The sequence below is a fragment of the Boleophthalmus pectinirostris genome, unplaced genomic scaffold (genome assembly GCF_026225935.1).
Source record: "Boleophthalmus pectinirostris isolate CB_2022bp ecotype Guang Dong unplaced genomic scaffold, ASM2622593v1 HiC_scaffold_14, whole genome shotgun sequence".
NCBI classification, from domain to species: Eukaryota; Metazoa; Chordata; class Actinopteri; order Gobiiformes; family Gobiidae; genus Boleophthalmus; species Boleophthalmus pectinirostris.
Window position 1 is genome coordinate 11,685,569 of NW_026571047.1, and position 16,467 is coordinate 11,702,035.

Sequence of the window (16,467 nt, forward strand, 5' to 3'; positions counted from 1 at the left end):
CTGAATCCCATGAGCATCTGGATAAACATTTGTAATGTTCGGGTGTATTTGAGTAACCTATTGTGTTTCAAGAAGGTGATTGCTTTTATTTTGTAAATAAAACAGAAATAATATGACTGACTGACCTGTTGCCATCGTACATGTGTCCACTAGTGGGCACTAACGTTTTTCAGCAGTCTTCACCACCAGACTGTGTTGTCTCCAGAACTCTCATCGACTGCACCGTTTACTTCCTGGATACGCTTACAGAAAAACAGATTGGAACTGTCAGCGAGTTGTTAGCGAGTTTTCTGGAAAATAACTAAAGTGGAAAATAAATATTTTGCCTTTGAAGACGGCCTATAGTCAAGATCTTACCGATGATAACCTGAAACCACAGCGTTGAGCGCAAGTGTCGCTGACAGAAGTGAGTTCAGAAAATAATCAACGTTAGCTTCGTAAATACAGTTTACTTTTTAGGGAATAAGCTTACATTATGTAATTCTGTTTTATAAATTGTCTTTTATTTACATACTAAAACCAACGAAACAAAACGTTAAGCGTAATAGTATAACATTGTTGCCTCTGTGCTGTGTTGTCTCCTACAGCGCCACGTCATTGGTCACAGAAGAAACCCGGAATTAAGCCAAAACAAGCTTTGGGCCTCAATACTTCCTCATTGTAGTTTTATATTGTGTTTCCTTTCCTTTCACTTACTGAAAGGCAGGGAAACCTAAAGCTGGTGAAAATGACGGCGTCAAACTGGGGTCTCATCATGAACGTGGTGAACAGCATCGTGGGGGTGAGCGTGCTCACCATGCCCTTCTGCTTCAAACAGGTGCGTGCTGCTCATTGGATGAATGCCGCACGAGCCTCCCAAGGAGCTTCACGCGCGCATGCCGTGCTGCTTTGATGCTTAGCGTTGAACCAACTAGATAAATTAGATTTTTTTCATGAGCAGGATAGTTCTCCCTTAAGTAAATGTACCGTTACAGCAATGCAATGGATCATTCCAACAGGGTTATATTCTATAAGAAATTATCTGGCTGTCTGCCCCATCATAAATGTATTTTATATAATATGTGCTTTTCATAATGCATAACTGATGCAGTGATTGATGCAGTTTGCAGTTGCACCCAACTCCAAAATGCTGGTTGAACTCAGTCATCCAGGATAATTCCAATCTATAGTAACTAAGTTATTATAGTCATCTTTGAATACATTGAATTATTGTTTTCTATTCTACCCAGGGAAGCATAATTAATGCATTGCTATGCAACTGACCAGGATCCTCTGAAAGAAGAGTTACTCTATCTCAATTGGATCTTCATGGCTAAATAAAGGCTATGGAAATGGATGGGAATGGAAATGCCATTCAAACATCTTTAACCATGTTACTAGACAGTATGAGTAATGCAGTCGATAAATGCACAGAATTCATTGCTTGCACTATGAAAAGAGCTAAATAATGACTTAAATGGCATAAATAGGTATGTCCTAATAACGTTTGTGCATCATCATTTGTTTTTTTAGTGTGGAATAGTGCTGGGCACCCTCCTTTTGTTTTTTTGCTCATGGATGACCCACCAGTCCTGCATGTTCTTGGTTCACACAGCCAGCAACACAAAGAGAAGAACATATGCTGGATTAGGTGACCTTTTCATAAAAGTATGATTGTTAAAACACATAAACAAAATGATACTGACTGTTACTTTTTCTTCTGAAGCATTCCATGCCTATGGGAAACCAGGAAAGGCCTTAGTGGAAACAAGGTAAGACTTACTTATTAAGACGTTTACTAAATCATATTTGTCATGCTGTTTATCTTTTGCAGTATGATCGGTTTGATGTTGGGAACCTGCATAGCCTTCTACGTTGTCATAGCAGATTTAGGCTCAAATTTCTTTGCACAGCTATTGGGTTTACAGGTTTGAAATAATTTATTATGCATATCAATTCTTATATAATTATAACATTTATCATATATGTCCTATGAACTGTCTGTTCTCTTTTAGGTGACTTTCAGCTTCCGTGTGGTGCTGCTCATTGCTGTGTCCCTGTTCATAGTGTTGCCTCTGAGCCTGCAGAGGAACATGATGTCCTCCATTCAGTCCTTCTCTGCCATGGCCCTCATCTTCTACACCCTCTTCATGTTCACGGTGGGTGACACAATCCCTAGACTACAGTGCATAACCAAAACGCATGAGGCTGTCCTGTCCAACAAGACACATTTATTTTGTTACAAATATGTTATATACAGTTTAATACAATATACTTGTCCCCTTGGGGAAATTTGTCTAGGACTCATGCTGTATGACGTACAATTACCAGAAAAAGACACACATGTCACAAGTCACACTCAGGATATGCACAAGATTTTTGCATGTATTGTTTTTTACTAAAAGGAATTTTTAATGACATCTTTGCATCATGCTACTTGAAGAATCTGCATATTGTTTTAATTTTTAAAGTTTCTTGTAAGAGTAGTGTAAGTCAAAGTCATTCTCATCTTGCTCCTTTTTATGATAGATCAAATCCAAACTGAATCACACTGTCCAGAATGCTATTGAAGTGTTCACTCAGTCTCACACTGGAGCACAAATACCTTAACATTATTATTAAAGTTAAATAAATACATATATTTCTGTTATTACACTTGCTTAGATACACTCTTGTAGCAATTGAAGTGATTCAGTTTGTTTTCTCTTTAAGCACACATGGAAATGACGCATGTGTTTTTGGACTGGCCTGCCTCCACAGAGTCCACCTGGATCTGTGTGCTCTGCTGTTGTGACATCACCCTCTGTGTTGTAGCATGGCCTGTATCTGGATCAGTTGTGTGGTGTGTCTGGCTTTGATCAGCTCCTCACCTGCCTTTGACCCCCCTAACAGTGACGTTTTCTCCTTCCCTCCCCATTTTGCTCTCCTCTCCTTTTCTTCTCCTACCTGTCCACCTCTTCATTCCTCACTCACTACACCCTGTCCTGTCTGTTTTTGCCCCCATTGCCCATCATCTCCTCTGCCGCTGTTGTAGATAGTGTTGTCGTCTCTGCGCTACGGCTTAGTCTCGGGCTCGTGGGTGGAACGGGTTCACCTGTGGCGCTTCAGGGGTGTCATTCAGTGCCTGCCCATTATCGCCACGACCTTCTGCTGTCATCCGTAAGTAAGAACACCCAAAGAGAGACACCACAGCCAGAAAGGGGGATTGAACCTGGAGCGCAAATACTTTCCCAAAATAATCCTGCAGTCCTTGAAGGTCCCATTTTTTTCTATTTAAACTTGGGTGTCCGCTTTGTGTGTTGGTCTGTGTGTGTGGTGGCAGTTGTAGTACAGCTATTGGTGTTGAAGTTGCACTGTTCAGGTACTTTAAGGAGCAAGATAGAGAAACAAAAGGCTCACCAAACCTTGTTATTATGAAAACTGAAAATCACCTTCCAAAAGGTTTGATGCTGTGCGAAATATAAATAAAAACAAAAAGTGTAGTGAGACAGATTTGAATGAAAAAATTTGTTGACAATTTAACAGAGCATTTTAAATTTGACAGCAGGACATGTTTCTTTCAGTATGGAATTTTGTTTGATAACATTTTGCACAGTGTCCAAACTTTTTAAAACTAGGGTTGTATAAAACAGGGGTGTGCTTTCAGTTAGGTTTCAAGGTTTTCCATCTACCAGTATTTTTGTCTTATTTCCTGCCTATTTGTCTTTGGTCACTGTCTTGGGTCCTTCGCCATTCTCTTACCCTCTCCTTGTGTGTTTTGGTCCGGGCTGTAACACGGCGCCCTCCTTTCCTTCAGATGGTGCTGTCCTCATTCAAACATGAGTTGCTCAGCGGCTGGTGGCTGGGGCGGGTCAATGTGGTGCGCTGGGAGGGTGTGTTTCGCTGTATCCCCATCTGTGGGATGGCCTTCGCCTGTCAGTCGTAAGTACTATTCCCTGCCCCCGACTGCACAAGACCCTCCCATAAAACTAATGCAGAGTAGGCTCCACAAAGGCACATTTATGCAATTGACAGTAAGCTGGAATTTATGTAGTAGCTCAACTTGTTCCTACTAACTCCCAAGTGATCAGGAAAGTCCTGCACGTTCAAATACAATTGTGCATGTTTGGGGGGGAGGTGGAATTTGGCATGTGAATTCCTTAATGTCTTCACCAATTATCTTATTCATATATTGCCATAAAACAACAATACATTTTAGTGAAGTTTATATTTTTGTTGTTAAATACATAATTGTAGACATTGTCATACCATATTATTACTGAACCAGTGTTTATTTTGGCCAACTTCCTAGTTCTTAATAAATGGCTTCCCTAAACAGTGGGTATGGGCCCCAAACTGGATTGTAGGGAGTTTAATTATAGTTTCTGTACTAATCCAATTTGTAGTAGTTTTATCATCTATAATCACATATTAAAGGGAAAAAATGCAGGTGCCTTAAATGTTGTAAAAGTCTGAAATGGTTTGGAATTGAATTTAAACCCACAATCGGACAAACCATTTCAATCCTTTGTTTGTTTTGTGCTAAAAGTTTATTTAAGTTTTTTACTACACGAAGACCCTTTGCCAAGTCTATCTATCAAATACAGTTCTCTACACACTTTCAGACATTTTTGGTCAAATGGTTAAAAAAAAAGTTTCACGCTTATTTTAGCATCCCATTAACTTTCCTCACAGTGACTCAGAGGACCCACTGCCATATTTTCACCTCTCACAGCTTAATCAGACCTTCACCCAACCACTTTTTGTCACTCGCATCTCCATTTTCACCCATCTGCATGCTCCATCGCTGCCTCTTTTGTCATGTTCTCCTCGCCTTTAGTGCTTGCTCCTGGATGGTAAAGGGTAATGTGTCAAGGTCTAATGGGATCGGGGAGTATGGAAGTCTTATCTTTTGATTTGAATGTGCAGCTAGGGGAAGGATATAGGAGGGGAGTGTTACAGTGAGGTCAGAGGGGGCAGATGTTAAGAGAGCTCTGTTGGGGGGGAGTGAGGTAGGTGGCAGGAATTGAGCCGTAGCTATTAGAACTGAGGTAATGGCATCCACACAACATAACATTATGCTATGGAAGGCATGTCCATTATCAAGCAGGGAGCGCACATGTTCAAAGAGGAAGAAAGTTTTGGTGTGTTTATCTGCATGTGTTAGTTTCCACTAGCAGTGCTGAGTGATATTTGGCAGGGCGATTTCTTGGCCTGTGGTCAGACTGAGCGAGGCAAGCGCTCCGTTCTAGGCGGCTGCAAGCTTAAGCCAAACCACTAATCAACACATTGGACCAGGGCCATCTTCCAGACACACACTGATGTATTCACAGGCTGATTAAACAGCTCTCAGCACATTGGATTTTTATTACATTCATGAAATGTGTTTACTTTCACTTAAAACATTACTTAGCATCACCATTATGACGGGATGGGACCTGGCCGTGTTATATTTTGGCTTTGCTCGTATTGCTGTTAGCTCATAATGGGGGCACATAAGAAAAACATGTGTTATAGAAATGTCCCTCTGTGATCCTATTGTCAGCATGCTTTCTACTCCAAGTTAATGATTTTGTCTGCTGCTCATTCATTGCCCTCACAGCATCTCGACAAAACCGTACAGTAGCAAATAAAAACAATTTAGGTCTCTTTTTGTCACAGCCATTGAGTGACCATTAGATCTAATGGCGGTGTAGTTGCAAAAAGCATTTTTATTTAACCTTGGCCATAAGATTTACTGGATTGCAAATTAAACAAGCAATGAAGAATGGCACCCCGAGACACTGCTTGCTCATAAAACCAGCATGTGTGAATGAAGACATGCAAAAGGATGAGGAAAGAAAGTTATGGTTTCTAGCTTTCCCCGTTTGCGTGTGGGAATTAGAGGCAAGAGTCAGCCAAGAAAGTTTACAATGCTCTAAAACCATCCAGGCACTCGCTGTTAGATAGAAAGGCACTGAATTTATTGGGTAATGTGTTGACGGTCACCTCCACGCATTTCACTGGGACAGAGGGAGGAGTAGAATGGTAGAAAGGCTGTTGTCCATACTGTCACCCACACACAGGCTTCGCGCCCACTGCTTTGCTTACTCCAATAAAAAAAAAAAGAAAAATACTGGGTAGAGTAGATCTAGTATGTATTTGTACTGTATACTGTATACTGTCATTCAAATCAGTTGATTATAAACAATTTTAATGAATTAATTAAAAGAATAATCAATGGCAGATTGATTGTTGCAGCCCTAATATAATTGATTACTCTGTGGCATTCATGTGTCTCTGTTCTACTTATTATTTAAGTATATGTATACAGATCTAGAACGAGAATGATTGATGAATTCTCAAATTTTGATTAAATTAAATAGAGGAACAGAAGGACAAAATCATTATATTAACATTACATAGTCTTTTCTACAGTATTTAGTGATAGTTCATAATAACATAAATTAACTTGTGCTTAGATAAAGTTTAAATTGTAAAACTATTAGCATGTGCAAAATATTTAAAATTTATGGTTGCAAGTGGCATGCATGACTTAAAAATCAGTCATATGGGAGACAATACAAAGTCTAAGTTGATAAGCAACTAATTACTGCCTTCTGTTGCGAAAACTTTAATAGACTAAAAAACACAGTGAAATCGCTATTCAGAGTTGGAAGCTGACAAGGACATAAGGAGAGTGATGCATCATTTGATTATTGAGTGGCACAAATGGGCCCCATATGGCTCATTAAAAAAATCTACAAAAGCGTGATTACAGCTAAATTTGAAGTTAGCCTGTGTAAGCTGTCATACTGTATATTGGTGGCTGCTGTTTGAAAACCTCTGTGGGATAAAGACTGGACATTATTGGCAGCACACACACAGCACATGAATGCACAGCAGTAGTGGTCCCCGTGAGATCCTCTGCAGAGACATGTGGACAATTTGTCTCTTTAACAGGCAAGTGCTACCCACCTATGACAGCCTGGACGAGCCCTCGGTCAAACGCATGAGCACCATCTTCACCTCGTCCCTTAAAGTGGTCACCATCTTCTACATCACTGTGAGTGCAAAGACACAGTCCATTCCTCTGCTATAAGAGTACTCCTTCTGTAAGTCTACAGCTTTCTCTCTTGTTCTAGGTGGGCTTCTTTGGCTATGTTAGTTTCACAGACTCCATTGCAGGAAATGTTCTGATGAATTTCCCGTCCAACCTGGTGACTGAGATGATCCGAGTGGGTTTCATGATGTCTGTGGCTGTTGGCTTTCCCATGATGATTTTGCCTTGTCGTCAAGCCATCAACACCATGGTCTTTGAGCAGCAGGTCAGCGCATATACAGTTGTATACAGATCATTCAATATTGTGCTTCTTACGTATTACAAAATTGTCAAGTATAGTTCTAATCATTATAAAATATGTGCACTTATATAACTCTCTAATAAAACAGGAATGGAAAGGACAGTAACTTTGCATTGTATTTTCCTTAGTTATTTAGAGACAGTGGTGGAATAAACATTGATTAATGTGCAAAAAATATCACATTCTAAAATCTGCTTAAGTAAAAGTATTGGACTAGCGTAGCCAATTATTCTGTACTTTCACTTTTTTCCCATTACTTTCCATTACTTTCCACCACAAATCATCAAATAGATTTTATAAACTGAAGGTGAAATAGATTTTATAAACTGATCAAATAGATTTTATAAACTGAAGCCTTTTGTTTGCCTTTTCTCCTGCAGCAGAAAGATGGGACGTTTGCTGCAGGGGGATACATGCCTCCACTGCGCTTTAAAATGATCACTCTGTGCATAGTGTTCGGGACCATGCTGGGAGGCATCCTCATCCCTAATGGTATGTCTGAGCCTGCTCTGAGTGTATGTGTGTGCTATAGCGGGGGTCCCTGAGTGTATGTGTGTGCTATAGCGGGGGTCCCTGAGTGTATGTGTGTGCTATAGCGGGGGTCCCTGAGTGTATGTGTGTGCTATAGCGGAGATCCCTGAGTGTATGCGTGTGCTATAGCGGGGGTCCCTGTATGTGTGTTGGCCGTAGCGGGGGTCCCTGACTGGAGGCCTTTAAGGTGCCTGTTCCTTTATGGGGGCGGAGCAGTACTGCAGCTTTACGATGTGTGTGAATGTGACTTTACGAGTCAGTGACTGTCACACTCTAACACAGTCCTTAAATCAGGGCCCTAACTTTTATTTCCTTTTCGATGGGCAGACGGGAAGATAGGGCTATTATTCTGCTGGCTTTCTCTCTCACTCACACACAAATCCATGCACATACCAATATCGGCACTATGTCAGCTTCTTAGAGTCTTCCTGTCCCTCTTACAAACTACTTCCATACATTGTAGATGTAAAGGTTAACATGATTTTATGTTTCATTCATTGTATTATACAGCAGTCACAAGTTAAACCTTTTATTAGCTGGCCACACACATATATGTTCATGGGGTTTGGCTGTCTCTTAGTGTTTCTAATCAAACTAATAGACGGAGGAAAGGGAGGTAAGGACCCCAGAGAGAATGGACACTAAATCTGAGGCAGACAATATGGTGTCCGTCCTCTGGATAAGCGATGGGTTTCCGGGACAAGCGCCCGCCTGGCTGGTCCACAGAAGCAGGGGTGGAGCCAGGGCACACTGCTGCCAGCTGGGAGCAGCGTGCTGTGGACTGGAGCCCAGAGCTGGGTATGAATGGCACAGGCAGGTATGAATGGACCAAGCGATAAGGTGCACAGACGGCTAAATACACTGTAAGCCTGGCTGTATGTGCAGTATGCTTTGCCTCGCTTATGTAAATGTATGAATAATATGACAATTAAACATCAACATCACATTCAGAGAACACGCAAAACTACAATTTTTGTCTTTTATTGTTCAGATCTAAGTGTTTCTGGTGTTTTGATGCATGTCAGAATACTGCATTAAACTGTAACATCATTTGCTGTCTCTTATCTTTCTGTCTTCAGTGGAAACCATTCTGGGTCTGACTGGAGCCACTATGGGCAGCCTCATCTGTTTCATTTGCCCAGCTCTCATCTACAGAAAAATCCAAAAGAATGGCATTGTAGCACAGGTAAAATAAATCTCAATAAACTGTTCTGACATAGTTTCGTGCTGTGTAATGTTATGCAACGCTGTGTTTTAACTGTACCTCTTTGTTACGTATTTGTCCATACAGCTGGTACTTCTGGTGGGTCTGTGCATCCTGCTAATCAGCACAATCACCACACTGTCCATCTCCTCCAGCAGCTCTAGCATCAAAGTCCAGGTTCACCCTCCTCCTCCTGCACCGGGCCGAAACAACCCACCGCTCCCAGACCTCCCTGTTCTGCCTGGTAAGGATCAGAGTATTACCCACTACAGTCACTTATCCCCTTCTACGTTAGGCATCTACATTAGAGTGGTGAGCAAATGAGCCTGAATTTTGTACAGCATAAACAGGACATTGTTCTGGCAGAGGTTTGATTTTCAAACGGAAATTCGATTTTGCTGATTATTTCCTATCCTATTGTCACTAGTACTACAATGCAATTCAGTGAAGTGTTCCCCTGTGCTTGTCAGCCTCATACACGCCTAGAACAGGGATCTCAAACTTCTCAGGTAGGGACCTCCAAAGTAATCCTGCAACTTGCCTTGTACAGCTCCACACTGCGAAAGGGCACTTGCAATAATTTTAAGTGGGAAAACATTGAAAAATCAGGTTTAATTGTATTTATTTTAGTCATTTAATCATAATGACCCCCCAGATCAGTGTCTTGTGGCCCCCCACTATGGGAACCACTGGCCTAGAACTTGTTGGCATATTTTTTCTGGGATTTTGATCATGAATCCACAAAATTTATATTGATTTTACTTTTGGTTCTTATTTGACTCACTCTATCACACTGGCACAGCTTAAACTTGTGGTGAGATTGTAGATGCCAGAACCAAGATTCCTCAAAAGTCCATACACTAAGTTGTTTAGACTTTTTACAACAAAAATGTCACGGACTGCAGCAAACCCTGACGCTAAAACATTGCAAACCACAAAGTAAGGCCAGGGCTCTAGACTGACTAAAACAAAAGCCCAAAGTCCCTGAGAAAAAGGCCATTCTTTCATCTCTGGGAGAAGAAAAGGTGGAGAAAGACAGAGCGACTGATAGACAGACAGGCAGCTTGAAGAGATAACCTCGTGATAATATCTGAGAGCACCAGTGAGCGCCTGACGTTGATAGAGCGAGAGTGATGCCCTTCAAACTCCGGCAATTTCTCAGCCCCCCTCTGCTCCTACCCCCGTTCATTTCTCCTGACACCCCTTCCTCCTAAAATACATTGTCTGCACCTCCATCTCCTCCCATATCTTCGGTGGCAGCTATAAAATGCCTGCAAGCTCCTGGCTGTATAAAACAAAAAGAGAGAAACAGGTTCAAAAGGAGTCCATAGACACTAATAGAAATAAGACTTCTAATAAGATGTGGCAGGAATTTTTCCAACATGGCAACGATATGTTTTCTTCTTTTTTTAATCCATTTGAATAATTATGCCTTTGTCAGGTGCATTTGCTCATGTTATTTACAAGTCATATGAATATGCTTACTCTTGCACCTTATTACAGTAAACTAGATCCATGCCATTTTAATTTTAATAGGGTTTGCTGCCATCTAGTGGGTCTTTGCATCATCACCACAATCAGCTCTGCTGTTGATCTGTGAAGACTTGCGCTTTCTTTTCAAGTTGATAATAGACCTAGCTGAAGTGTAATGTATAATAATAATAATGGAAAAACATGTTGTTGTTTGTAGGTTTTCTTAATACCTATGTCACTATTTCAACATGAGAAGGCAAAAATCAGCTGCATTGTGTTAAACTGTTAATATATTTTTGATGAATCTATTATTAACAACATTGCACATATATTTAAAATGAATGTTCTCTGTGTTAGACAATGTCCCAAATAAGAAGCCAGTGGAGATGGAGAAACCTGAGATACCTGTTGCTGTAGACAGGGACCAGGCTGAGCCCCCACAGATTAAAGGACCAGTGGACCTGCCAGAGAGAAAAAAGGATGAAGAGGTGCAGCTAGACCGCCCAGAAGCTGGTAAGAGAAACAAATGTTCTCGATGGACAGTAGTGCATGGTTTGAATAAACTGTGGGCATATTTGCATGAGCAGTAAAAATCTGATAACTAGAATAAGAAATCTGGTCACCACCTGGTGATAAGGCTAAGGAAAAATGTCTCATTAAATTACTGAAATGATGGCCCTTCAAAAGTTGCAACCTTTGTGATGTGCTAATTGCATCTATTCAAGTTACAATTTTGTTTTGGTAATGATTACTCTTGCAGCCCTACCTGGTGATATGTCTCAGTTAATCATTGGTTTTAAAAGTATTTATTTGGAAGAACAATTCATTTTAAAAGAACTCTATCAATCTTTAACATTTTATCTTCCATTATTGTCCTTGCCACATTAACTTGCCCTTTTTGCACAATTTTTCAGGTCAAAACCTGTACAGATGTCAGATTACTAACATCAGATGTAACTGTTTACAATACATTAATGATTATATCTGTATCTATATAGTGTTCTGGTACAGATTCACAAGCTGATAAATAATGCTTATAATAAATTGGATTGCATTTATTACTGCTATTTCAAGCATGTGACAAAAATGTTTGTGGACATTTGTGCAAAGGATACAGATTGAATGTCTAAAATACGAATTGATTTGCTGTGATGTCTTATTAATTGTAGTGGTTGTGTAGTGGTTTCAATTCTTTGTCCACAGTGGGTGCTGTTGTTGTACCAGAGTCAGAAGCCCATCGCCATGAGCCTCCCAATCCTCATGATGCGGTCCTAGTGGACATCAGAAAGAACCCAGAGGAGCTCCAAGAAGAGAAGGAACAGCAACCGGGAGATGAATCTCAAAATCAACCAAAGCCAGCAGTGGAAATCAAGGACAAAAAGGAGGAGAAAGAGAAGGAGGAAAAACCTGCAGAAGTCATGGTGAAAAAAGAGGATTTGGGTGGAGGAGAGAAACATTCAAATGAGATCCTGGAAAAGCCTGATGGAGATCTAAAGCGAGATGTTCCACAACTTAAGGAAGATGTGAAGCAAGATACAGTTGTAGAGGCTGTTGTAGAAAAAGCAAATATAGCCAACCCAGCGCAAGTGGCACAAGTGGATAAAGCAGAAACTGTGGTGAAAAGTAAGTATTATGTACTGGGAAGAAAATGGAAAGAAATTATAAAAAAAAATACAAAACTAAAATGTAGTGGTTGGTGATTTCTAGCACAAGGCTCTGAAGGAGACCCACCTGCCATTGCTGTTGCCCAGGGAGCTGACAGTAAAGATACAGCTGATGAAAAAATGGATGGTAAGTCAAATTATACGACATTGAGCTCGTGAATGAAAATAAAAGCACTGAATAGAAAACAGGGACTTTTATTGACTGGTAACTACGGATATCTAGACTTATTTCTTGCTTTGACTTGATGCTTTGCAGTCTTTTGTTCTCTGTTGACTACTGTTTGCTTTTGCTCTCTTTTCCTGTACCACTTTTCACTCTGTCTCTGCTGGACTTCCATCAGTGATAAAAAAGCTGGTTGCAGGTATGAATTCTTTCCTGCCTCTATTTCATTTCTTGTTCTTTTATGGTGCGTTCACACTTGCACAGTCACCACGTTAATATTGGGACTAAACCTGGAACTGACCCAGGACTAGAACAGGACTAGAACAGGACCAAACTAAATGTACATTAGGACTCAAACTGGGCCCAAACCAGGACCAGGTGTGAACGCACCCTTATTTAAATTCTGTAGTTTAGATTACTTTAATTGACTCACATACTAATAAGATGCAATAGAAGTCAACCATTAAACCTCTTTCAAGATGGTTATTTCTGCTGACTAAACACATTTTAACAGTGAGGAGTGTCCATAGAATAGGCCATATATAACAATTTCTTTTGTGCAGAGGGCCAGCTGGACCACGCCGTGCTATTGCAAGTGATTAAAGAGCAGCAGGTGCAGCAGAAGAGGCTTTTGGACCAGCAGGAAAAACTGTTAGCAGTTATAGAAGAACAGCACAAAGAAATCCACCAGAAACAGCCAGCAGGTGGGTATATGTCCTTTATGTCTTTGTTCATTTACTTTTCTGAAGGATTGTATCTTACCTGTTTGTCTAAAATCTCATAGCTTTGCCTGGAATGTTGTAAAGCATGACATTCAATTTGTATCTTGCATTTATTTAACTACAAGTGCTTTCATTGCTAAAAAAAAAAAAAAATACCCAAACACATTCTTATTTTACTGAGTGGACTCATACCTGTAACTTGGCCAGATGGCATCAACTGCTTGTCTCCATGAAGACTGACACGTTGAATATCATACTGTGAAACATTCCAGGCAATGTATTAACATATTCATGGGGACAAGCAGATAGAGGTTGCTCCACCAGAAATGTCATATACTAGTGCACCTTTAAATTTGTTATCCACAAATGAGAAAATGCATATATAGCAAATTATATCTAAAGTGAAGTCTTTATGTTATTGTATTTCTTTTAGTTCCTGAAAGTGATGCTGAAAAAAACATCCAGGATCATGCAGCAGTTGAAGGAGGAGCAATGAAAGCCAAAGAGCCAGAGCCTGACTTGAAGCAGTCTCCAGAGGCAGTAGTAGAAGGAGGAGGTCAGGCTGGTGACGCCCAGGTAGTTGCTCAAAACCAGGTCCTACCTGGAGGTAACAGTGTGGACGATGGGGCCAAAGCTGTCCCTGTACCATACAAAGAGGACATTAAACGTCCAGAAGATGGGCTTGGGGCACGGGGGGTACCACTAGGAAAGAAGAAAGCCGAGGATGCTCAGCCTGTTGTCCAAAATGAACAGCCAGCCCAAGTTAAAGACCATGAAAAAGAACTAGCACCAAAAAAGAGTCTGGAGAGATTGGAACTTCAGCAGCGTGAGAAAGAGCTAAAGGAAGACTTGGAAAAGAAAGAGCAAGAGAGAATACAGAAGGAAGTAGAGGCGAGGGTCGAACAGGAACGCCTAGAAAGAGAAAAGAAAGAAAAAGAACGGGAGGCAGAGAAAGCTCTGCAGGCCCGATTAGTGAAAGAGCGTCAGGAGGCAGAGCTGGCAAAGCAGAAGGCTGAGCAGAGGGCTGAGCAGGACAGGATAGAAAAAGAAGTTGCTGCAAGAGTAGAGAAAGAACGACTAGAGAGGGAGCGTAAAGAGAAGCTAGCCAAAGAACAGAAGCTGGAGAGAGAGAGGGAAAAACAGGAGAAAGCATCTGAAGAGGCACTCAAAAGAGAAGTCCAAAAAGCGCAGAATGAACCTGACAGGGTAAGGAACGGGCTGGACATCGCACGAGAGGGGGAGGGAGCTGCAGAATCCAAAAACGGTGCACCGGGGAACAACGGTGCAGATGGAGAGGCTTTGAAGAAGGGAGGACGAGACCTCAAAGAGAACCAGGCCGACCCCCAGGACTCACACGAGAAAGCCAGGGACCAGGGAGAAACTGATCTGAGGAGGAGACGCAGGGCACTGAGGGCCAAAGACGAGCAAGTGCCCAGAGAGGAGACAGGAATGTCCATGGGGGGCCACGGGCTGGAGCCCCTGCTGGAGCTCGGGGGTTCGGACCTGCATGTGGCCTTGGAGCAGCAGTTACTGGCTGGAGCAGTGGTGCACTCGCGACAGATTAAGCAAACCCCAGAAGTAGAAGACCTCAAATAAAAGACATGCTAATATTGTGGAGTAGACAAAATATGCCTTACGTCAGCTTTTACAGAAAAAAGTGCAAATTCAATGGTCCATAACTGTGAGTCTTTATTAATGATTGAAGAGTGTAAATAGTAACTTATTTTTGTCAAGTCATGGGGACCATGGGGTATGTTACTGTTGAAATGTGTATAAAGTCTGTGCGTTTACCATTATTGTGTTGTTGGAACCAGAAGAGTATAACTGAGTCACTTTTACATGTCGCTTGTGCAATCAGATTTTGTTTTGCCTGCATACATTTTTTTCTTCTGTTTTTACATCAGGTCAATTTAAAGGTTTTACCATGTTATGTAAATATGTACTTATGTTGGTTTCTGTTAAGTGGAGGATTTTGAGGCTACTTTTGGCTCTTGTTCTATCATTCATCATCTGCTTATTTGCGTCAGACTCCAGTGAGCATTTACAGTGGTTCAAGGTTGGTGCCATGAGGTCTAGAATAGTGTTGTAAGTGTCCAGGTTGTTCTTCTTCATTCCATTTGTCAGTGCCTTATAATTGTGACATGACGCACAAGTGTGTTTATCGACCAACTGTTGTAATAATAGACCATCTACCACAGTGAAATTATTTATGTGGAGATAAAAAAGTGGGTTACTGTATACATGGTTAATTACAAAATGCTTTGGATCTTTGCTTTATACAAGAAGCTATTTTCCTACTATTTTTGTATTATGGTCAGCCTCCTTGCTGATATAATAAAATATATCTGATAAACATTTTATTCTCATTTTACATTTACATGCATGATTAAACATTATTACTAAGATTTATAGCTTGACACCACCAACATCAGCATGAAGGGGGGGAAAAAAGAGAACCACATCTAGTAAGACAGTATTGGTTTTCCATTTATTGGCATCGTTTCTTAGCCTGCAAAAAACGAAATTCATAGGCTAAACGATTATGAAATGAGCATTGATAAATAACTTCTGTTGCTACTCACTGCATTAGTAAAACAAGTCTTCAATGCTTCAAATTCCTTGGCACACAGATCCTTCTTTATTTCCTGTTTGTTCGTGGTAGTGGCTGCCACACACTTCCCATAAGCTGCAGCCTTCAGAGTGGAACAAAATTGATAAGAGCTAAACATATCAAAGCCATCTGTGATACAAAATACACAGGCCTATAATCAAATAGGTAAAATGGTCTCACCTCAAATGAACACTCAGCAAAAAGTTCTGGGAAACGTCGTAATTTCTCTCGCGTACGACTCCATACATTTGATCCAGACATAGTGCAGTTCTTTAGTGGTTTGGTCAAGTTTTCTGCATCTGACACAAAACCCGTTCAACTGATCCGTAAGCAAAGAAATCGTAACATATAGATATTCCGGGTCATAATATAAAAATAATTAAGTTTGTCTATAGTATTATATTAGATCCATGGTCTATGGACAGCGCCATGTTGTTGACCTCATCAGTAAGGAAACGACTCTGACATTTACCTACCCATGTGATTGGCTCATTTCTCAGTCCATCAATTCTGTGGCCAATTCTTTGGATGTCATTGGTTGTTTTTTGCTTTGACCCTGGCACAAACGCCAATCGTATTTGCCTTCAGTGAGTAGTAGAGAGTGTGATTGGCTGCCTGTCACGTCTAGTCTCGTCCTCTCCTTGCAGCTCCAGGAAGAAGATGGGCACACTGCTAAATCATGGCAACATTTATGGAACGACTAGCCTTTCTTCAAAAAGTAAGTTTAGTTGGGGATCTTCTTTGAGGTCTTCTGTAACTCAAACACAGTATTTCCGAAAATACAGTGTCAAGGCGAAT

At 40.9% G+C, this 16,467-nt stretch overlaps 2 protein-coding genes across 5 annotated transcripts; one reads left to right on the top strand and one right to left on the bottom strand.

The window, feature by feature from the left end:
- Positions 1-212: 212 nt before the first annotated feature.
- slc38a10 (solute carrier family 38 member 10) lies at positions 213-15,411 on the top strand. 4 transcript variants are annotated; one of them, XM_055149911.1, is made up of 19 exons: positions 213-406; positions 588-817; positions 1,513-1,630; positions 1,706-1,751; positions 1,814-1,907; positions 1,995-2,138; positions 3,014-3,138; positions 3,776-3,900; positions 6,901-7,003; positions 7,083-7,265; positions 7,682-7,793; positions 8,912-9,018; positions 9,124-9,280; positions 10,867-11,022; positions 11,713-12,132; positions 12,217-12,300; positions 12,515-12,535; positions 12,900-13,040; positions 13,492-15,411. In XM_055149911.1, the coding sequence occupies exons 3-19, from the start codon at positions 1,554-1,556 to the stop codon at positions 14,652-14,654; spliced, it is 3,258 nt and encodes a 1,085-aa protein (XP_055005886.1). In that variant the 5' UTR covers positions 213-406; positions 588-817; positions 1,513-1,553; the 3' UTR covers positions 14,655-15,411. The 4 variants fall into 4 exon arrangements, with proteins under 4 accessions (XP_055005886.1, XP_020779915.1, XP_055005885.1 ...); XM_020924256.2 differs by lacking the exon at positions 3,776-3,900; XM_055149910.1 differs by lacking the exon at positions 3,014-3,138.
- Positions 15,412-15,521: 110 nt separating this feature from the next.
- On the bottom strand, positions 15,522-16,140 carry ndufaf8 (NADH:ubiquinone oxidoreductase complex assembly factor 8). The gene is made up of 3 exons (XM_020924267.2): positions 15,850-16,140; positions 15,641-15,751; positions 15,522-15,567 (listed from the first exon to the last, which is right to left on the bottom strand). Exons 1-3 carry the CDS (start codon positions 15,928-15,930, stop codon positions 15,547-15,549), a joined length of 213 nt encoding a protein of 70 aa, XP_020779926.1. The 5' UTR covers positions 15,931-16,140; the 3' UTR covers positions 15,522-15,546.
- Positions 16,141-16,467: the final 327 nt, after the last annotated feature.